This window comes from Canis lupus, chromosome 33 (genome assembly GCF_011100685.1).
Source record: "Canis lupus familiaris isolate Mischka breed German Shepherd chromosome 33, alternate assembly UU_Cfam_GSD_1.0, whole genome shotgun sequence".
In the NCBI taxonomy this organism is placed as follows: Eukaryota; Metazoa; Chordata; class Mammalia; order Carnivora; family Canidae; genus Canis; species Canis lupus.
Genome location: NC_049254.1, coordinates 18,245,679 through 18,268,037, shown reverse-complemented (window position 1 = coordinate 18,268,037; position 22,359 = coordinate 18,245,679). Strand labels below are relative to the sequence as shown.

At 48.4% G+C, this 22,359-nt stretch overlaps 1 protein-coding gene across 13 annotated transcripts in view; it reads right to left on the bottom strand.

Moving 5' to 3' along the window:
- BOC (BOC cell adhesion associated, oncogene regulated) overlaps positions 1-22,359 on the bottom strand; it is a 121,737-nt gene that overhangs the window by 7,567 nt on the left and 91,811 nt on the right. For 11 of the 13 annotated variants that reach the window (XM_038582827.1, XM_038582829.1, XM_038582838.1 and 8 more), the window contains 8 exons: positions 11,589-11,735; positions 9,228-9,371; positions 7,518-7,811; positions 6,897-7,169; positions 5,296-5,606; positions 1,460-1,622; positions 910-1,020; positions 191-397 (listed from right to left, as the gene is read on the bottom strand). In XM_038582827.1, coding sequence (XP_038438755.1) covers positions 191-397; positions 910-1,020; positions 1,460-1,622; positions 5,296-5,606; positions 6,897-7,169; positions 7,518-7,811; positions 9,228-9,371; positions 11,589-11,735 — 1,650 coding nt within the window. The remainder of the gene's footprint in view (positions 1-190; positions 398-909; positions 1,021-1,459; positions 1,623-5,295; positions 5,607-6,896; positions 7,170-7,517; positions 7,812-9,227; positions 9,372-11,588; positions 11,736-22,359) is intronic. The other 2 variants (XM_038582831.1, XM_038582832.1) reach the window with 2 other exon arrangements.

The window sequence follows — 22,359 nt, the reverse complement described above, 5'->3', positions numbered from 1 at the left end:
CTCTGGACCTCTTATAAAGAGAGGGAGGGGAAGGAAGGGTTTGTAGGCTGGAAGGAACACAACCAAAACCATACATGTAAGCAAGGTGGCGGGTGGCAGACCGGCAGAAGAAGAGCCCTCAAAGCTTTAACTACTTCCAAGGGGTTGGGGACAGATGGGGAATCAGGTGGGATAGTGGCCAGACCCCTACCTTTCTCTAGGCCAGTGATCTCCACCGAGAGCCGGGAAGGAGGGATGGCACTGGTGGCCAGAATCCAGTCCCCCACTTTCTTTAGCTTCTTGTACTCTACCCGGAAAGACTGGATTGGGAAGCCACCATTTCCACGGGGAATCCATGTCACGTACACTGATGTCTCAGAGGCCATGGAGATAGTGGGCCTGTCTGGAGCTTCTGGGGCTGTAGGAAACCATCCATGAGGGAGGATGAAAGTAGAAGGGACACAATAAAGTGGTTGAAGTGCAAATGGACTTGACCTGTTCCTGACTGGGGCCCATTCTTCCCCCCAGCCCTCTCCCTCTGGTGGCTGTATCAGATCTCCCAGGGCTACTGGGGTCACCTTCTCCCAGAAGGAGCCCTTGAGCTAGGACCCCTAGAGGCCATGCTTCTGCAACGTCACACTATGGAGCGCCTACAGTCTGTGGCTCCCTCCTCTGTGCTGTCAGGACCCACAGGGTTTAGCAATCCCCTATCCACCTTGTCAGACTACCATGTTTTCCTTGAAAAAACTCCAATCTATGTTTTCTTATTGGGGTTAGCTGGATGGATGCCAGGAAAAATGTCACAAGGCTTCCTGGACCCACAGAACAAGACCCCATTCCACCTGCAACAATGAGCCTTCTGAGGCAGAGGACTTGGTTGCAGTTCTGACTCCTGCTCACTCCCACCCCTCTGAGCTGCTGGGGACCTACGAGAGAGGCGACCATGGTCTGGCTGGCTGCTGCTCTGGGGGTTGGATCCTGGATCATCTCTCTGGATCTGCTGCTCCTTGCTGGCCATGATTTCAGGTTTGGGCCGCCGTCCTGGATGGAAATGGGTTGAGACCAGCAAGTATGGGGGCGTGTGTTAGGTCTGCCTTTCCAGAGTTCTTTCTGCCTAAGACTCTGCTGAGGGGTCTGACAGGGTGATGCAAATAATATAGGATATTGGCAGTGTGGTCTGATCCCCAGTTCTGCTTAACCATCACGGTACTGAGCCTGGGCCCAGCATGTATGTGTGTGTGTCTGTGTGTGCGGGGGCATGAGCACAAGGTGGGGAGGGCAGAGAGGCCAGCTGGCAGCTCTCCTGAGGAGACACAGGACCTATGCCTGGGCTCATAAACCATGGGGAGGCAAGAGCTGACAGGACGATAAAGTTCAAGGTAAATGGATAGGGCAAGGTGAGCAGGGCTTCCCACCTGGGCCTGGCAGGATTTGCTCAGGTCTATAAAACCCCAAGATGGGGGCAGTGTTTGACCCTTACCAGTTCGGAAGGTGACCATGGCTGTCTGGCCTTCGCCTGCACAGTTGTAAGCTGCCATCTCCACTTCATACAAGCTCCCGGGGTCAAGTCTGGTGAGGGTCAGGCGGTGTTGGCTGGCTGCAATGCTGGAGACAGTCCAATTGTCAGAGGAGTTTGTGACCTGCTGGAGAAGACAGCCGGTATCAGAACTGGCATCTCAGCTTGGAGCTAATGGTGGCTGTGGTTTGCATAAAAAGCAGAGTGGAGGGACGCCTGGGTGGCTCAGTGGTTGAGCGTCTGCCTTTGGCTCAGGGCGTGATTCCGGGATCCCGGATGGAATCCCACATCGGGCTCCCGGCAGGGAACCTGCTTCTCCCTCTGCTTGTGTCTCTGAGTGTCTCTCTCTCTCTCATGAATAAATGAATAAAATCTTTAAAAAAAAAAAAAAAAAAGCAGAGTCCACCAGAGCAGGAGGAAGAACCAGTGGGCTGGGAGCAGAGGGGTGGTACTGCAGAGAGCACACTGGTCCTGCTGGCTCTGGGACTTCCATCCTTGCTGGGACAGTGAAGTAGGCTCTGTGGTCCCTCATCTAGCCATCCCGTCAAAGAAAATTCGGTGGGGAGGTCAAAAGACCTCTTATTGCTGAGAATTTCTCGAAAGATGTCCTCTCCGTATTTCTAAAAACTTCCATATTTAACTTTTCTTCCCTCCTTGCTCTTTTTAAACCAAATAAACACAGTCCCTTCACAGTTTCTATTCTGGGATGATGATTATGATGATGAAAGCAGCAGCACCAATACAGAGTCTTGGTCGCAGAAGCAAGCACTTCACAGGCTCTCTAAAGACCTTTGTGACAATAGCCCAAGAGACAGGTGTTAGTTTTGTACCCACTTCACAAATGCTAAGGCCTGAGGAAAGGAGTAATTTGCCTAGACCTACATTGCTAATAAGTACAAAAATCATGACTTGACTCCAGAGAGCACATTCCTAACCATTCGTGACTTATCCTAGAAAGAAAAGGAATCTGGGAACCTGAAAATCTTGGGTTTAAATCCTGATTGTGTCTCTTACCAGCTGTGTAACCCTAGAGCAAGTTCCCTGACCTCTCTGATCCTCAAGGTTTTCAAATCTAAGATGAGTCAAAGAAAAGCTCTCAGCTTCTTCTGAAGGTTAAACGAGATGATGTATACCAAGCGTGAGGCACTGAACGTGGCACACAGGTTCCCAGCGAATGCCTGGCCCCTTCTCCCGACTTGCCCACATCCTCCACTTGGGAGGTTTCTGCCATTCCAATCCTCCTCTGCTGCTCCTGTGCTCACTCCTTGCTTCTTGCTTAAAAACTGTGGATGAACAGTAACTAATTCTGGATTAATCCTTAATGGCCCCAAATTCTTGGCTCTTTTAAAAAAAAATACATCCAGGTTCCGTCCTCCACAAGCAATGCCTAGAAGCTTCTTCATCTCACCTACCCCACCTTTCAGGACAAAAGGCTTAACTGGCAACAGTGCACATTTTACACAGTCTGCTGGGACCTAAAGCTGTGGTTTGCTCAAGAATTAAACAGCTGGTAGGAAAACCTCTTATCCTCAAGCAAAATATTCCAAAGTAAAACAAAACCTACTATTCAAGGGACAGAGATGGTCTGGGCTCATTTATGTCAGACTTCCAGGATTTGTTCCAAGGGGAGAAGTTTTTACAAACTGAGAATCCTCAGTAGTACTAGAAACCCAGACACAGTAGCCCAGGGTCTGCAGATGTATCACGAAGTGAAACTGGCTTCACGAATGTGAAAAAGTGAAAATGATCTGAGTGATTCCCAGTCTCCTGCAAAAGAAGGGGGCTGCAAACACAGTCCAAACTGATTTTTCACTTCGAAATCCTTTCTTGTGTGACAATCCTTAAGATTTGCTAGTTCCTCAAGAAAAGCACTGCTTGCGAGGTATCATTTCTGCCCTGGCCATGTCCACTGAGCAGTCCTAAGTGCCCCACAGGCCGGAGTCTAACTGAAGCCAGACCCAGCAGGGGCACAGTTCCTCACTTTCCCTGTACCCCTTTATCCTCTGGCCCGCCTGGCGCTGGCCTCACACTGACACTGGGCTCTGAAACAAAACTAAGAAATAGCACGGTCATTAGTCACCGTCACACTCGCACAGGGTGAATGTGGCCCCCCGCCTGGCATTTCCGGATCGCCACGCATGGCCTTTGCCAGCCTGCCTCTTGGTGAAGCGGTTTCATGGCCACCTACTGGCCTGAAAAATATGATTCTTGTTCTCATTACTGGTTCTTGTCTCCCAGGGACCATGAGCATTTGGCCTGCCCTGATCTCTGTCTACAACTCTGAGATGGAGGTGTCTAGTTACAGAGAGAAACGAGGATTAGGACCGGCCCTGCCCCATAACCTGGGCTGAACAATGCAGCTTTTTGTTAAAAATATATTTACCCCCTTTGCTGGCTGCCTATGAAGAGGCCAGCAGGCCAAGTGTTAGTGAGAGACTGCATCCCCACCCCCAACCCCCTACCTAGGAGGCAATTTTGCCTCAGGTGTCTTTCTGACGACCCAGTGGGTCTATGGACTTGTCCTGAGCCAAGGTCATAAAGGGAAAGATCAGAATGAGAGGCTGGCAGGGTCCAGAGCAGGGGAAAGAGCTACTGCACAGCTGACATGCTGCTCCACACAGGGCTGATTTGGTCTTTAGAGGGGGAGAAGAGCTGATAAATACTTTTACTATATAAAATATAGCATGTATACACATTATCAAATAACATTTTTTAAAAATCCATTTAAGAACAATAATTTTCAGGACACCTGGGTGGCTCAGCAGCTGAGCTTCTTCTGCCTTTGGCTCAGGGCGTGATCCCTGGGGGTCCTGGGATCAAGTCCCATATCGGGTTCCCTGTATGGAGCCTGCTCTTCCCTCTGCCTGTGTCTCTGCCTCTCTGTGTGTGTCTCTCATGAATAAATACATACTCTAAAAAAAAAAAAAAAAAGAACAATAATTTCCTGTTGCCTAATGGACTTAGGAAAAAAAAAAGCACACATCTGGGATGAACAGAAATGCTCCTCCAGGACATTTTTTTAAAGGAAATCTTATGTCCTTCTCCCCTGGAGGGTAACAGCAGGTGAGCACACAGCCTCGAACAAGGGGGCCGCCTGCGGGCCCTGTCCTGCCTCAAAGGACACTGTGTCCAAGAGGATGGGCTGGCCAGCTGGCTCTACACCCTGCCAGAGCCAGAGGCTCCCTCCCTGAGAGCTCCTGAAACATCCACCTGGACAGGCCTCCTTCTGTCAAGGAGAAATAGCTGAGGTCTGAGCAACACGATGTGCTTTCAGACCCCACGCCTGCTTGTCCAAGCCGAGCCATGAGGAATCCTGAAAACTGAGGGGGTGTTTTATAGCCCTCAGAAAAAACACTTGTTCATAAATATTTGTTTTCCTGGCCCCAGAGCTAGCTTGCCATACAGAGTTCCTGCAGGTATGTGCCCAGTAGAGCTTACTTTGGTTAAAAAACAAAACAACAACATCAACAACAAATGACAGAGAGAAAAGGGGAGGGCAGGGGATGGTTAACAGGGAGATTTGTTAACTATGCCCCAGGATGAGGAGCTGGTGGGGGGGTGCCAAGCTTCTGGGAAACCAGTGCACACAGGAGCTGAAGTGACACACACTTTTCCTGGGCCTCTGGGGGTCCCACATGCCTCAACTCACAACCATCCTCCTGGGAGGTGGTAGGAAGTAGGGCAGAGGAGGCCAAAGGATCAAGGTCCAGGCTTCAGGAACTTGGGGGGAGATGGCCAGCGGCCAGAAACCCCTGCCCAGACTCACTGAGAAGAAGTCTGCACAATGCCAGGCACCGTACCTTGCGGTGTTTCACCACATAGTAGAGGATCGGCGCACGGCTACCACCCTCATGCCGAGGCCGCCACACAAGCTCATATGAGTCCGTCTTGGAGGTCCGGGGGGAGCTGAGAATGATGGGTGCTTCTGCAGGAGCCACCTGCCCCTCCTTCTCTTCAGGGCACTGTGGGGAAGCTGGCTGCACCGATGTCGGCGGCTTTGGGAGCCCTGGGTGCCCCCTTAGCATCTGGTCAGGGCTTCCGGGTCTGGAGGGCAGCACGGGAGGGGTGGCAGTGTCCAGCTTAGCATCCCGCCATGGCCTCAGGGTTGTGCCTGGAGGACCAAGAAGGAAAGAGAAGGGAAGGTGGACAATGTCGTTCCCCTGGTCACTGGCTGCATTGTTGCCCCAGGGAGAAGGCAGAGGGAAGTGAGAGATAGGAAGAGCCCACAGCCCAGAGCCTGAGATGACCATCAGCCCAGTCCACACGCAGCCAGGCTCTGTGGGAAGAGAGAGGGCTGTGTCACTGCCCCGCCAGGAGATGGGCAGCCCGGGGCCCTGTGCCCAGGCTTTTTGCGTGGCCAAGGGTGGCAGGCAGGCAGCTCTGCAATCTGTTTTCCTGAACCCCTACGCTAGCCTCACCTTGAGTGAATGTTCTGTTTACTCCTGAGGAACCTTGCACCCTCCTCCTCCTTCTGTCTGTGTTGGGGGAGGGGACACATCCCTTCGCTGCGGGGTCTTAACACCATGCAGTCTGGGCCTGTTCCTACACCAGGCAGCAACCTGCCTTGCAAGATGGAAAGCCAACTGTAACCCCGCTGAGAACCTGAGAGGCCAGGAGAGGCAACACGTCCTTCAGGAAGCATCTGCAGAATCTGCCAATGTTACTTGTCCCTCCACCTGACATCCTGAACCACAGAAGGCTGGCATCTGATCATGTGGATTCAGCATTATTTGGGGTCGTATTTTTATCAAATCATTTCCTTGGTGAGTTTGGCGTCCTCCATGAGGAGGTTGAGTCTTTGTTAATTTTCTGTGCACCCCCCACATTACCTAGTCCGGTGCTGAGGACATAAGTAACTGCTCAGCCAGTACAGGTGTCAACTGAAATGAATCAGGCTGAAAGGGATGGATTTGCTTTTCACAATGGTTGTTAAAACCAGGTGTCATGGAACCCTACGAACCTAGAGATTCCACAAAATAAAAAGCATTTGAGAAAATACAACAGTAAAGGGGTACCTGGGTGGCTCAGGTGATTGAACATCCAACTCTTGATTTTGGCTCAGGTCATGATCTCAGGGTCATGGGACTGAGACCTCAGTTGGCTCCACACTCATCACTGAGTCTGCTTGGGATTCTTTCCCTCTCCCTCCTCTTCTACCCTTCCCCCTACTCACATGTGCTTGCTCCCTCTCTCTCAAATAAATATTTGTAAAAATAAAACAATTAAATGGATCGCTTTCACAAGTGAAAGGGTATACACTTTGACCTTCTAATAAGTTAACGTAAACTTGAACTTACAACTAAAAATCACTTTTACCTCTTTTATATATTAGGGTTCTTAGTCAAGGAAAGGGCTCTGTGAATGTGCACCTGCGATGTCCAGCCTTTCGGGCTACACTCACCTGGCCTGGCGGTTCTCAGCTGGACCACGGCATGGGCGCTTCCGACTTCATTCTCAGCCATGCACTGGTAGACGCCTTCATCCTCAGGCCCTACGCTAACCACCCGCAGGGCCCTGCGGGACAGTCGGAGGCGCTGGCTGGAGGTGAGGGGCACAGCGTTCCTCAGCCACAGCACAGAGGGCGGGGGGTTCCCACGCACCTCACAGGTGAGCTTGGCACTCTGGCCCCACGGGATGACCAGCTGGGACAGCTCCATGGTGACCTCGGGGGGTTCTGCCGGGAAACCAGAGCAGGGGTGAGAAAGGCCAAGTCTTCCTATCCAGGACCACACAGGCTGGGGAGGGATCTATAGTCAGGAGTGAGTCCCTCCTTTCCTGTGAGTATTGGTAGAGGGAAGGAAAGGTCCTGTGCCTCGTCTGTCAGTCATGACAGGAAAGGGACTAGAGAGGGACATCAGGCCCATACACCGAGGCCCTGGGACCCAAGCATCCCAACTCTCTCTATCCTCTTCCATTACACCCTGGGCATGGGACCTCTCACAAGGCACCTGAGCCTTGGGGTTATGAGTTTCTAAGAAGACCACACTGACCAAAGAGAAGAAGGTCTGCAGGAGACACTCACCAAATACCTGGACGTTATACAGGATGACCGCTGCCCCAGGCTCCCCAACTCCGTTATCGGCCATGCAACGATAAGTCCCTGAGTCCTCCTCACTGGTGGCATCGATGAGGAGGTTGCTTAGCAGGAAGCGTGTCTTGTTGTAGCCGGCGACACTGGACCCATCCTTGGCCCAGGTGACCCGTGGGGGTGGGATCCCACTGGCCACACACTCCAGAATCAGACTCTGGCCTTTGGTGACAATGATGGTCTGGGCCTCTGGGGGGTAGATGATGCGAGCAGCCTCAGCAGTAGAGCCTGGAGGAGCCGAGAGGTGAAAGGCAGCATGTGGGACCAGACTCAGTGCCGAAGATCCCCTCCGCCCTGCCTTAGGTGGCCAGGTCCCAGGAGGCAATCCCAGACCATGGGGACTTGGAATCAAACAGCCTTTCAGGGGTTTACAACCTACATAAAGTGAGGCAAGTTACTTAATTCCCTTGAGCCTTGGTTTCTTTATAAAAACAAGGCCCTCTCTCTGCAGAGAGCTGTTGTAAGAGATGTGGTAACATACTGGAATATTGACACAACACACATTTGAATACGCACGTCAGCAAAGAAAAAGATGAGGGGGTGGATGCAGGTGACTTTTCCTGCTTGCACTCAGCAAGTGCACCCCAAGTCTGAGGATGAGCTAGGAGACAAGGATCCATGGTATCCCCCACAGCAACCAGGAGTCTCAGATCTCAGCATCCTTCATAGTGTGAGCACCTCGCTGCACTGAGAGGGACCCACTGTGTAAAGAAATGCATTTCTCGCACAGTAGTAGTACAGGTCCCCAAAGCAAATCAACTACTTCGTTGGCTGCTCAGCTAAGGAAGGAGAGATCTTTTCTCAGTGCTGGTGGAGAAACAGCACAGCACTTATTGGAAGGCAAGTTGCTCCCCAGCAGTCACCTCCCTCCACGCTCTGTGTGATTCTGCTTTGTGTGCCAAGCAGGGGCAGATCCTGGTGTTACAAGACCTGAGACATCTACAGCTTGGGAGGCCCTCTTGAAGAAACAGAATGTGAAATTACACAGAAAACTCTGTGAGTGAGGGACTGCTGTAGTTTGGCTTCATTAGCTTCACGGTACATCTGCCTCTGGTGCTGCCTCTAAAACCAAGCTCCACGTAGGCTGTCCCTCCACTGAGTAAGCAGGAAGCCTAGAAAAGTGCCTGGCACCCGGAGATGCTTGGCAAAGGCAGATGTTGTTTTCATACAAATGGGGGAGTGTGTGGGCCTCCACGGACCATCACCAGAGGGAGGTGTTGGGCTCACCGCAGCGGTGCAGACAGTGTAAGCACAGCTGGGCCTAGGGCCAGGCAGGCTCTGTGGCCTCACATAGGCACAAGCACATCATCGTCTTTCCTATGCATGTGCTGCCAGCTGCTGAGCACAGGCCGTCTGGCCCCAGCAGACACATCCCAACAGATCTCCACTCTGAAAGTCTCCCAGGGAAGGAGAGCTCTCAACAGGCAGGAGAACGGGACTAGCAAGCACAGCTACCCCAGAGGTAGGCAAGGAATATGTGCCACTAGAGGGGAGAGGACCCCCCCACTCTGTCTGAGTCCTGGTTACTCCCACTGCCCGAGCCCCCCAGCTCCCACCCCCACCTGAGAGAACGGGCTTGGAGCACAGCCTGTGCCCCCCTTCCTGTGTCCCCTTCCATCAGTGAGACACCCCCTGGCCCCTTACGGCGCACGCGGAGCCGGTCACTGGAGCCCGAGGTTTTCACTTCCTGGGTCACCGGGTTGTAGGCAGCACACTTGTACATTCCCTCATCCTCCTGGCTTGCGTTCACAATCTGGAGGTTTCCTGACGGCATGATCAGGTAGTTATCTGAGAAAAGGGCAGGGTGAAGGGGACATGGGATGAGTCTGGCAGCAGCTCCCAGTGGGCAGGATGACAGGAACCATGAGTCGAACACCTGAATCCCAAGCAGCCCAAACTGGAAATGCTTTTCTCCCTGTAAAACCTCAGATCAAGCGGGACAGAAATGCCGAGAATAGAACTAACCAATTAGCCGGCAAACCAGCTAGCTAACCCACCTGAGCTAGTCCACAGGTCTCTGGATGAATATTTTATACTTTTAAGGGAGCTGGAGGAGGGTGAGAAGGAAGCAAGATTTGGGGTCTGCTACACCTGGGCTTAAGCTCTGGATCTGCCGTGCGCAGTGTGATTGCAGCAAAGCTGGTTAAACCCCTGAGATTCTGCCCTGCCTTCAGCTCAGGGCGTGATCCCAAAATCCAGGGTTCGAGTCCCATGTCAGGCTCCCTGCAGAGAGCCTGCTCCTCCCTCTGCCTGTGTCTCTGCCTCTCTGAGTCTCTCATGAATAAATAAATAAAATCTTATTAAAAAAAAGACACGAGCCACCTCAGAGCTGCTGTAAGGATTGAGGGGCCCGTGCTGTACACGTGGGAGATGAGATGATCATTCCTGCAAGCCACCAGGAAGGAGAGAAATGAGTTTAGAATTCCCCATGAGTCCCTGTCAGGGTCAGAGCTCTGAGCCACCTCACTACTGGACTTCTGCAAGCAGGGAGGACTATTCTAACTCCGCCAACCACCACCTTCTCCATGAATGTCACTGAAACCCTTTATCTGCATCACTGGTTTGCTAGGCTTTGTCTGCTTCAGGACCAGAGGTGCCATGGGGGTGGGGCCCCAGGGCTGTATTCGGCTTCTTTCAACAAGAGACAGATTCATGGCTTCTGGACACCCCACCCCATGGTGTTCAGCTTCCCGGCAGGCAAAGCACTGGCCATCAGCTCTGAGCTTTCTGGTGGTGCAGCCTGCCCTGGGAGTCCTGCTGTCTCTGAAATCTAGGTTCAGGGAGTCTGGTGCCTGCCTGTCACTGGGCTGCCCCCGGTATGAGCAGCTTAGGCAAATGAACCGACAGAATGGGGGGTGGGGGGACACCCTTGACTCTTGTGGGGCTTCTTCCAGAGGCTGCTGCCAAGCTTCTGCTAGGGACAATGGAGATTAATGCTCTAGTCCTCTCAGATTAATATTCTATTCCTCTCCAGTTATTTCTGAGTGGCGGGATTAGGAGTTTTACCTTTCAAAAAATAGTTTTCTGTATTTTCTACAGTGAACGTATATATTCCTCATAGGAATATAGGAACATATATTCCTTTCATGGCCAGAAAAACTTAATGAAAATATTTAAATATCTACAGGATATTTGTAAAGGAATAGATCTTGAGCTATGGGTTCCTGTCAAGCAGGGTCTACTTGGTCTCCAGTGAAGGGTCAGCTATGGGAAGAAGCTGATTTCATCTTGAAAGGCACCCCTTCTCCTCCCAGGCACTCTGTGGCCCAAAGCTTGGCCTTCCCTGGCCCAGCTGTCATTGACACCGCAGCCTAAGCAGGAAGCTAGGACAGCTGAGACAGCCGCATTACCAGGAAGATGGGAAGAGGGAAAAACCCAAGTCCCACTTGAAACATTCCTGTGCTATGTGGGAAAGGGCTTTGCCTCCCACCAGGGAACACTACAGCTCCACGAACGGCTGGGTTCATCAGACAGTCTTGCTGTGTGTAGCAGGGAGCACACACATGGGAGGCTCCAGAACCCTGTGCTGACAGCCTCGATCAAATAGTGACAGCTGAGCAACATCTTCCAGAGCCTCAAAGATGAAGAAATTCCTCTCAAAAGGGCAGGGGAGGGGGATCCCTGGGTGGCTCAGGGGTTTAGTGCCTGCCTTTGGCTCAGGGCGTGATCCTGGAGTCCCAGGATCAAGTCACACATCGGGCTCCCTGCATGGAGCCTGCTACTCCCTCTGCCTGTGTCTCTGCCTCTGTGTGTCTTTCATGAATAAATAAAATCTTAAAAAATAAATAAATAAATAAAATCTTAAAAAAAAAAAATGACCTCCATTATGGAAGCAAATCCCTTTAGGACCTGACAAGGCTAAACAGCAAGGTAGAAGACAGTTGACCAGTGTGAGGAGGGGGCCACAGGCATGCTGATGGGGAGGGGGTGGTTGGAGAGGCGGAAGCCAGAGGTGGTCAGCCTCCTCCCTGGCCTCGGCCTCTGGGCTCCTCCTTGCTCACTCACCTCTGGATGCCTCTAGCCACTCTTGCTTGACACTGTATCGGACCTGGGCTTTTGGATGGCTCTCTGGAAGGTGGCAGGCAATGACTGCTGTGTTCCCCTCATCTACTTCAATCACATGTTGCACATCCAACTTGAAGTCCTGGAGGTCTGTAGAGAGAAGGGAAGGTGCCAACTGGGCCTCAATGAAGCAGAGAGACAAAGCAACATTTTAGAGTGGACTTCCGCCTTGGTGTCATGATAAACAGCTGTAGGGGCCTCACCCCGAGGGGCTTCCCAGTGGCTGTCCAAATCCTTCCTCCAGCCTTCTGTTGTCTATAGGAGTTTACAGGATGCAATGTGTAGCCTCCATTAGTGCATCAGAGTTCAACTTGATATACAGAAGCTGGAGAGTGGGGACATGTATAGAGAATTCCATGAGGAGATGCCTGTGACACAGATCAGCCTCTTCTGGGACATGGTGGCCAGTTGACCAGGCCCATTGGCCCTATGGAACTTGGCTGGAGATGGGTCAGCAATCAAGGCATAAATGTCCTGGCACAACTCAGCTAAAGGAGACTGAAGGGAATGATGAGAGCAAATTGTGATCTCTGGAGTCACAGAAAAGATGTGAAATATGTCTAATGAATGTGAAGTAAGAAATACATGCTGTTTGCAAGTGGCATGGCAAAAACAAAGAAGTCCTTTGGTTCTTCTCTGACATGCATAGTAAAGTGACAGGCCTGAGATTCCACTCAGTTATCAACCATTGTTATAACAGGAAGGCTGATGCTACCTGGGAGCTATGTTCTCCTATCATGGCTAATCCTTACTCAAAGCTGGGGTGGGAGATCTGTGGATGCTCTGAGAGCTTTCTAAGGGAAAGATGGGTCTCCATAATGTGGCTGATGGCAATGGAATATGGGAGACCTGAGGGTCTTGACACCAGGCTGCAGAGTCTAGTAGCATGATGGCCATCTTTTCTGATTTGGCTTGGTGGTAAGACTAGGATCTAAAATGGTAGAGGATGAAGATCCACCTGCAACAAGAGCAGGATGTTTCCCAGATAATCTAACAGTTCAAACCACAAAACTCTCTCCAAAACTAGAGCCAGAGCCCTGATGTTGCTGAACAAAATTGGACACTTGTGCAAAAAAGATTCCAGATTTGTTTTTTAGGACTGTAGCTGAATCTAATAGAAGTAAAATGAAAGGGGAATAAGATAAGAAAGAGGAGAATATTTACCTGGATGCTCCTTCATAAAGATACCTAGAAAGCCCTCGAGGCACCCTGTCTGAATGCTGACCACACAGTGTTCAGCTCAGCTCCTGAGAACGGACGCCATCAGAGCTTTTACTGCAATTCCACTGCAAGACTCCACCTGCCTGTGTTGTTTCCCCTGGAGACCCAGAGAAGGCAAGAAAGCGACAGGAGCAGGCAGGAATCAAGTTTCTCACAGTAGATAAGAGGTAATTACCAAAAACAAACTACTGTCACCATAGGAGAGCCCAGGGATCAAGGCAGGCAGTGAGGTCAGGTTTCCCACTTAATGGAACTTTACAGTAGAAAAGCCACACCAGAATAGGAAAGTCCTTTTGTTTCTATGAAAGGATTATTGTCCTTACAATACTAGAGTACGAACTTTTTAGGGGCAAGTCTTATTTGTTTATGTGTCCTCTGACCCTAACCAGGGCCTGGCCTAACTAGATGCTCAGTAAATGGTGAATGGCCGAATGAAGGACTATCTTAGAAGTTAGGACCCTCAAATCAGTTACATAGTATGGTTATTTTGAAAACAGACTGCTTCTTGAGAAGCTATTTCTGGAGTCATGGAAAAGGTGCGAAATAGGTCTAATGAATGTGAGGTAGGAAATACATGCTGTTTCCAAGTGGCATGGCAAAAACAGACAGGCTGCCCAATTCATTTCTAGCACTCTCTTTTACCTTCCCGGCTGAGTGATACCTGTGGGGCAAGGTGATATCTCGCTTACGGATTCTTTCCTTTGAGTGTGTATAGAACCTTCTGGGCTTTTAAAGATTTATTTTATCATTGTTTAATTTTATATATGTGGTATCTGACTCCAATTAAATTGTAAATTCCTAGGGGCAGTATACTAATTTTACACTCCATGCCCCAACCCCAAACCCCATGGCATGATATTCAGGATATAGCAAATGTTCTCTAAATCCTTGCTGAATGAATGAACAATTTGGCGTTTGAGCCCAACGCCAGCTTCATAGGAGTGCAATCTGTGTAGTTCCGTGTGGCCCGGAAGGGGAGGCCAGTGCTTGGTTTAATGCTCTATCACCGTCTTCAAATTCTTAATGTTTGAACAAGACTCCACATTTTAATTTTGTATTAGACCCCCAAAATTATGTAGTCCAGTCCTGGCTGAGCTTTTCAGCCAAGACGGCGGATGTGTTTTTTCTCAGAGAGGAAGGAGATATGGATGACGGAAAAGGGCGGACTGCCTGTCCTTAGCGTGTTCTGGCTAAAGATTGTGAACTGGTTTTCAAAAGCAATGCACTTAAACAATGCAAAGGCCTTAATCCTCCTCTGCACAGTGTGTGCTGTACCTGCCAAGTCAGGAGGCTCCCCACAAAGCGAGCTGTGAGCGATTGTCAGCTCAGGGGCATCTGGAAAATTCCTGTCACCAAGAAGCAGTCTCTTCCACGGTCCAATAAATTCTAAAACTACTCCACCAAGAGTTTGAGTTTTTTTTTCCCTCCTCCTTTGCTTTATTTCATTCCAAGGAAATTTGCCTCAAGCAAGGATATACTTAAACCTAACAGATCATTTTACAAGAAAGAGAGGAGTTTGGCACCAGAATGCCATCTCCATGTTAATGGCCCAGGACTCTTGCCCCATTGTAATTGAGAGCTTATCCAGGCACAAGGCACACACTCTCCAGCACCCACCTCACGGACCCAATACTACAAAACATAACCCCCTCCCCCTCTCTGTCCCTCTTGGCTCCTTCTGTACCCTCTGACAACTGCTAAGTTGGAGACAGAAGGCTGTGCAGTGGGGGAGGCACAAAGCTGGGCACTGGTCAGCCATGTGGCCAGACTGCCCCTTTGTTCTGATGCCAACATGTGCACAACAGCCCATGTGGGCTGGACTGAGGACACCCCAGCTGGGCATCCTACTGGCAGGCCTGCCTTCCTGGCTTCCAAACAAATAAGCAGTAGTTCGTTCCTTGGCCCTGTCCCCTCCCTGTTCCTCCTGAGCTTGAGCCTTAGCTGTTGCTTCACTAGACAAACACATCCAATTTGGCTGCTGGAGCAAAAGTTGAGTTTCACTAAGGATCAAAGAGAGAGTAACAAAGTGATGATGGATCTGAAAATCAGAGCACCCTCTCTCAAGTGTTTTTAGGCAGAAAAGAGACTGGGGAGGGGGGCGGGCTGGAGATGTGTGATCAGTAAAGGCCTAATCAGCTACCCTATGAGGCAAATGCAGAGATCTAGTTGGCTGCGAGTGAAGGAAACCAGCCTGTTCCCAGGCTCCTTTGTCTGCAAAGCTGGGTTCCTGGCCAGTCCCGGGGCTGCTCAGGGTGCCTCACTGGGACTAGGGGGCAGGCCCTTCAGTTCCAAATGGGGTTAACAGGCTGCACCACAGAATGATGGATCGGGTTTCATGGGGAAATGGTTTGAAGGGACACCTGCCCTTGCCTGTGGGCTGGAGTGTTTGAGAAATCCATTAGAGGAATGTTTTTGCAGCTTTAATCCTCTTACCTTCCCCCAGAGCCCTCTTGTGCATCCTTTCTTTGTGTATTCTTTCGACTATTTTATTAACTTGTCTGCACTAATCAAATGCCAATAGGACCACTCTTGTTTCTCAGCTCTCAACAGGCTAGAGCTCTGGTCTTTGGGGCCATCTCTGAATTTACAGAGTCTCCTTTTGGGCTTTCCAAGAAAGCCCAAACAGTTTGGGCTCCATGCAGAACCCTTCCCCAGTGCCTTCCTTGTAAGCCCTCAATTTCTTAATGGAATATGTATCTTCTGCTACATCACTTCCATGGGACCCGTGGAAACACGGACGTCAGGAATTTGTTCAGACACAAATCGTGCGGTGCTTTGGTTTTCCTCCTCGCATTTATAGGGAACAGCAGGCACCTGCCTTCTGAGCCAAGGGAAAATGGGAGGAAAACAAGAACTGTGAGGAGCACGTGGCTGCCGTCACCAGGGTCACATGCATAGAGGCAAGTTTTATCATAAGCCCTTTGAATTTCTTCTCACCTTGTAGCCTGGATCCTTCTTTTAGCTCAGCAGATCTATGAATTAAATTACGGTATTTGGTGTATGTTCACAAATTCCCACGACACAGAAGTATCAAATCTTAATTATAGGCTCATCCTCCCAGTTTTCCTAGAATTTACACTTCCTGTTACAGGGTGCATTGCACTACAGTAGAACGCCCCCTCTGTAATCCAAAAGGAGTTTCACGGAGTTTCCCCATTTGGTCCTCCTCTCCCGGAGACCTCTCTTAGGCTGCAAGTCAAAGTTCAGTTAAGTAAGAAGTAAGACAGTGCCTTTGGTTGGAGGCTGCCTGGAGTCACCAACATCTCCATCTCCATGAGCTCAGCTGAACAGTCCAAAAACAAAAAAAAAAAAGTCATTTTTCTACTCATCCAGGTAGTACTTATGTATAGTCAGTTCTGTCCTTCTCTCTTGCCTCAATACAAGCCAGTACCCATCTGCTGAGGTTTGGACAGGATCCACTAAATTGTGGGGGCACCACATGGGTGGGGCTCACTTGGCAATGCTGTCAGGATGGCTCAATAGCCTCTTGGCCATTGGCAAGTTTCTGGGCTGATAATTCTACTCCCTAACTCTCATGGCCTCCAGGCCTCACTGAGTCATTCATTCAGCCAGGAACTACAGAATTATCTAGTATGCTAGGAACTACAGAAGACACTATGAAGACAAAAATATAGTTCCTAACTTCAGGGTCCTTTACTCTGATAGACAAGACAGATAAAAACACAACAAAAGGCAGGGTACAATAATTTCCAAGAGTAGTATCTGCAAGTTTAGTCTCCACTACCTTCACCAGCATTCCAACCTAGATCAGGTCACCTTGAGCTCCAGAGCAACTTAGAAATGGCAAAGGGGGTTGGCAGAGGGAATATTTGCCTCCTTCTGCAGGCCAGGAGAGTGGATAAATATGTTTGCTTTTGTTAGTTTTTTTTTTTTTTTCTGCTTGTCCAATTGCACAAATAATTTTGGCTTGAAAACTCTCTCCTGAGAGCCATGGAAACATGGCATAAAATTTTTCAAATATACTTTCCGATGAAAACAAGACATGCTCTTTCTTATTTAAATAAAAACAGTTTCCATGGGGGTAAAAAAAAAAAAAAAAGGACTCTTGCAGATGCCAAACACATTAGTTGTTCAGTCTTGTGTTTCTTTCTTTCCCCTTGAGTTGAGGTGGGGTCTAAACTCAGATTTGAGCTGTGGGAGAAAACTGAGATGAGAGAACCAGGAGGATGAGGGCAAAAGATCAAAGACAAGACCAAAGGTGGGCAGGAGGGGAGAAAGGGCATGAAGGGAAGAGTGCGACAGGAAGAAGGAAAAATAAAAAGAAACTAGTTTGCAATGTCATTAAACGATGTGCAAAAAACTGGCCTAATGCTTCAGGAATTTCTTGGCTTGAATCATTGAAAATGTTTTTTAAAAAATAAGAGAACACGAAACGTGATTAATCCTTGAAGACAAGGCAAGGATGGGAGCCATGTCTCTACTGAGTCTGGCAGCCAGATGAACAGAGAAGATGTCTGTAGACCATCTCATTTATCTGACTTCACTACTGCAATGAGGTAGGGCTGGTTAGCAGAACTTGGGAGTTTCTTTTGGACTTGATGAAGGAATGAAATGGTTTGAAAAAATACACTTAAGAGAAGGGGAAAAAAAAAGATTTACTTGCCAGCAACCCACATCATACATATTTCTCTGATCAACCAAATATAAACTATAAACTTAGCAATGGGAAAATTAATGTGAATCCTGGTGGTCTGGGATCATGAGAGCCAGAGCTGGATCCTGGCAGAGTCTCTGGCAGGCTGGCAGCCTGTACAGGAAGAGGGAGGGGAGAGAAAATGTAGGCCAAGGCACTCAGGAAGAGCGGAGAGGAGAGCTTCAGCAGGGTCCTGACATGCAGAACCCTGGGTGGGAGGCACGGGTGCTGTCCTAAGGCCAGCAGGGCCCACAGTGGTTCCACTTTTTCTGCCCACACACTTGGGAACTACATATTCCTACAAGCAGTGGTGGCTACTAATTGATGCAAACTGCCCGCCATCTCCAATGGTGCCCTAACAAGTCTCTGGTAGGACGTGGAGTCACATTCCCTGACACCTCCCTTCAAAGTTTCTAGGGGTTCCTCCAAATATCTCAATCCCTTTTAAGCAGCCCTTTAGGCTTCTGACATCCATCAATTTTTCTGAACCCTCCCTGAATCCATTTGTATCTGTTTATATGCTTGCTTCAAACTTTTTTACTTCCTTAAGCCTTTTAATCTATCAGGATTTGGTGAAGAAATCTTTGTTCACCTTTTGCATGCTCCTTTTGACCTTCTCGACTTCAAACACATCTTATCCGAGAGTCTTCCTCTTTCTAGACATTCACTGAAGGCCTACTGTGTGCCAGGTCCTATGGGAAGCTGTGGGGTCACAGAGATGAATGGCAGCAGCCCCTGCCCTCCAGGCAAATGAGAGGGCTACAGAAGTAAACACAGGGTGGTAAGGAAGCCAGGAAGAGGAGACTCCACTCTGGGCTTGGGAAGTTGAGGGCTTCAAGAAAAGACTCCTAGAGGAGACACTCGAGGCTGAGAAGGAATTTGTTATCCCAAGGGAGATGGGCACGTTCTGGGAAAGGGAACGGAAAGGATGGTATTGCAGGTAGATAGGGCACCATTCCAAAAACAAGGGGAAAGTGCAAGACAACAGATAAGGAAGTGGTAGATTTTGAGGGGTCTAGAGTGAGAGGTGAGGCTGAGAGACGGGCTTAAGCGCCACGCTACAGCCCGTGTCCTGCTCTGTGATTCCCAAAGTCTTCACATGTTTCTAAGTTAAGGAGGATGGTCACTCAACATTAAACATGATTTTCCCTCAGGAAAGAAAATGCTGTTTTTGCCTCAATCAAGGTTTTTTCCCCCCTTTGCCTACATGTTTTCTCGCTATTCAGTGAGTAAGTCCTTTATCTTTGATGTGAACACTGAACCACCTGCAGGACAGACTTGCTGTTCTATTGTTCTCAATAACAATAACCTCAAGGTTATTACCAGTCCAGGAAGGGTTGAAAGTCTAAGAACAAGGTCAAGGTAGAAATTCCTAAGCTTTTCCACAAAAAAAGGGGGGAGCCAAGGGACTCATCTGCTCTCTTAATTTTTTATTTTAAAGGAACCATCTTACATCATGTTCCTTAGAGGGCTCCAGTGATTTCAAGTAAGCTAATCAATGCTTCCCTCACCTTCCTGAGCGAAGTCTACTCTGGCTTGTTGAAATTATAGGTGGTACCAGCTAAACACACTATGAGGTCTCCCCTTCACTCTTAGAAGATGGACCTAAGATTTTTACTTAAGCATGTGGCTGTATGTGCAAAGAACAGATTGAGGAGGGGAGAAGGGTAGGAGTTGTAAACGTGTCCTTGGTAGAAAATACACCATGGATTTGAGGTCTTCTTTTGGTAAATTCTGACCATCACTAAATAGAAAACTGGAACTGTCTTTGGGGAAGACAGTTGCTGCCATGATGCCCTGAGCTGAGCTCATACCACACATTTGTCTGGGTACTTGCACCAGGCCTGATGGGATTAGGTTGAAGATTTCACCAGAATATCAGGGGAAGTTCTTGGGAGGCATGAACTTCTGCCTGTATCCAGTAGAAAACAGAAAGGGTTAATAGGACCTTGGTTTAATACTAGAAGGCATTCCTTAGTCATTTCCTATTTAGATATTCAAGTTGCTTAGCTCCTTTTGGGTTTAAGCTGTTACTAATTTTCTTGTCTAACTGGCAAAGTAAAATAAAACTTACAGTGTAAAGCTAAATCTCACACTTAGGCTGATTCTCCCTTTCTGACTGAGGACACCCCCCTGTAGAGCCACCAAGGGTCTCTCTCTCCCGCTCCACCTGGCAGTACCGCCAGCCTGGCCTCCAGCTGCGGACCCCCCTTCCCCTCCTGGGCCAGCTCAGGACGCCACCTCTGTTTCCTCTGGTTCTCCAACTCTTCTTCCTGCCACCGCCCATTCACTGCAAAGCAAAAGGCTTGCACGGGATTCCTTCAGATGCCTAAGCTAACAACAAATGTTTTTCCAACTTGGAGCGTATCATTCCTTCTTGTTTTGTCAAGGAGTCACTGGCTGGCTGAAGGAGACAGGTGGAAAGGAGTGGCATTGGAGAAAACTTTGAGGCTTCCTTTATTAATCACAGAATATACACCCTCAAAAGGAAAAGAGAAACAATGAAAAATGGGGGAGAGTTAGGGGAGAATCCGATGGGGTAGCAAGAGAGAGACAATTTATCTGGTGGCTACATACAGGATTTAATTGAACTCACCATGGAATTACCTCACTATGGAAATTAGACTCACGATGGAACTATCTGCCCCATCTCAGAAATTGCACTAGGCTTACATCTAAGTACACAATGCTAAGAGCTAAACTTAGTTGTTGAAGATCTGAGAAAGGTATGAGAGAACTCAAGAAATGAGAAATAAAGATTGTCTCACACACATTCTTTAAGGCTCAACTCCCAAGTCTTCCTCAATTCCCTGAAATTGAAATGAATCCCCGTTAGCCTGAGCTCTCAGGAAAATCTGTATCTCTGTTGGAGACTGACTTGCTTTAGGGCTACTGCGTTACTGCAGTCAATCTTTTCCATGAGATTAAGAGCTCCTCAAAGGTGAGGGTTAGGTCTTACTCTGCTCTGCTGGAAACTCTGAGTATGTTCCTAATTCTTAGGACACCAACCTCCAAGACATCTAAACACTGAACTCACTGCTGGAGAATGGGTGCTTTGCTGTTTGCCAGTGGGACTCCCTAATCTCCAGTCTGCTGGCTTGCTCTATGAATTTTGGACTTTCCAGCCTCCACAATTATGTGAACCAGTTCTTTAAAATAAATCTATATTTTGCCTTTATTAATTTCTCTATATACATATGCAGGATGCTTCATTTGGTTATACTTTTTTTTTTTTTAACAAACTGAAGGTTTGTGGCAATCCTCCATCAAGCAAGTCTATCAGTGCCATTTTCCAACAGCATTTGCTTATTTTCTGTTACATTTTATTAACTCTTGTAATATTTCAAATCTTTTCATCATTATTATATTTGTTATGGTGATTTCTGATCAGTGATTACAACTCACTGCAAGCTCAGTTGATGGTTATTTAAGCAATAAAGTATTTTTAAATTAAAGTGTGTACTTTTTTTTAGTTGTAAGGCTATTGCACATGTTAAGAGCTACAGGATAGTATAACCTTAACTTTTATATACAAGGGTATATAGGGTACCAAAAAATTCACTAGACTCACTTGATAGTGAGTCACCTGGAACCAAACTCACAACATCTCCAACGTACACCTGTATGTATAACTGGTTCTGCTCCTCTGGAGAACCTGACTAAAACACAGAGAAAGCTATAAATATTTTAGTAAAGGCATGTCCACAGTGGTCCTTTATGGCTTATTCTAGTTCACAGTTTGAGCCTATAAGACCTCAAGGAAGTATCTGGTAGGAATTAGAGGTGGAGGGGGCTGAACAAAAAAAACCATGGCTCCTTCTGTGGAATCACCATGCTGAGGGCCCACGGTCAGCCCAGCCTGCCAGTACAAATCAATGACTACCTGGTTAGAGGAATGAGCAGTGGTGAGCCACCAGAAGCATAAATGAGCAGCTCTGTGGCTATGGGGACAAGAAGCAATGCAGTGACACCATGGCTATCCTCCAATGCAGCCAGGAGTTAGGAGTCTGGGTTAGAGATCATGTGTATACAAACTGCTGAGAAATTCACAGGAAATGGGTTAGTTCTCTCTTCCCAACAAGCCAGCCCTCTCTTTTGGCTCTGGCTAGGAGTGGAAGCTTTGCCATTCCCTGGACTTGTTCTTCTGAAGGCTGCTCCCAGAATGGAGCTGGGCAGCCCAGAGCTAGACACAGGCCCTAGAGCCTCCTGCAGGAGGACACTCCACAAATGTTCGCTGACCAAATGGGTGGAATGTATAAAGCCTGGAATTTATAAAGTGCTTCAAAATATTACTATCCCATCATTTGACCCTCAAAAAAACCCCCACAAAACCAAACAAACAAAAAAACTATGATACTGATGCTATAAATTATCACTGTGCTCATTTCATAGTTGTGGCAATCTGAGGGACTGACTTACCCAGAGTCACATCAAGTCCTAAGGGCAGAGTTAAAACTTCAACCCAAGGGGTTTTTTTAAGTCTTTCTTTCCCCTCCATAATATTAGTTTGTTTCTTCATTTTATTCATGGGTTAAATTCTGTTACCTTCTGACCTTCCTCAGAGTCGGGGTCATGGAGACAACTGGCTAAGGGGAGCTCCTTCCTCTCCCGAGGAAAGAAAACTCGAGAACCATGCTTGATTCTTAGGCCTAAAGGCCTTAGGGAGGAGTTACAGATCTGGTCTCAATTAAACCAGCATAAGTTTAAGACTTCACATTAGCTTGAGAACTAAAGTTCCCAGCTATAGTACTACCCAGTTACCACCTGTTTTATTTCCAACGACAAATAGGACCTAGGGATGATAGGATAATTAGGAGAATAATTTTAAAAAATGGAAAA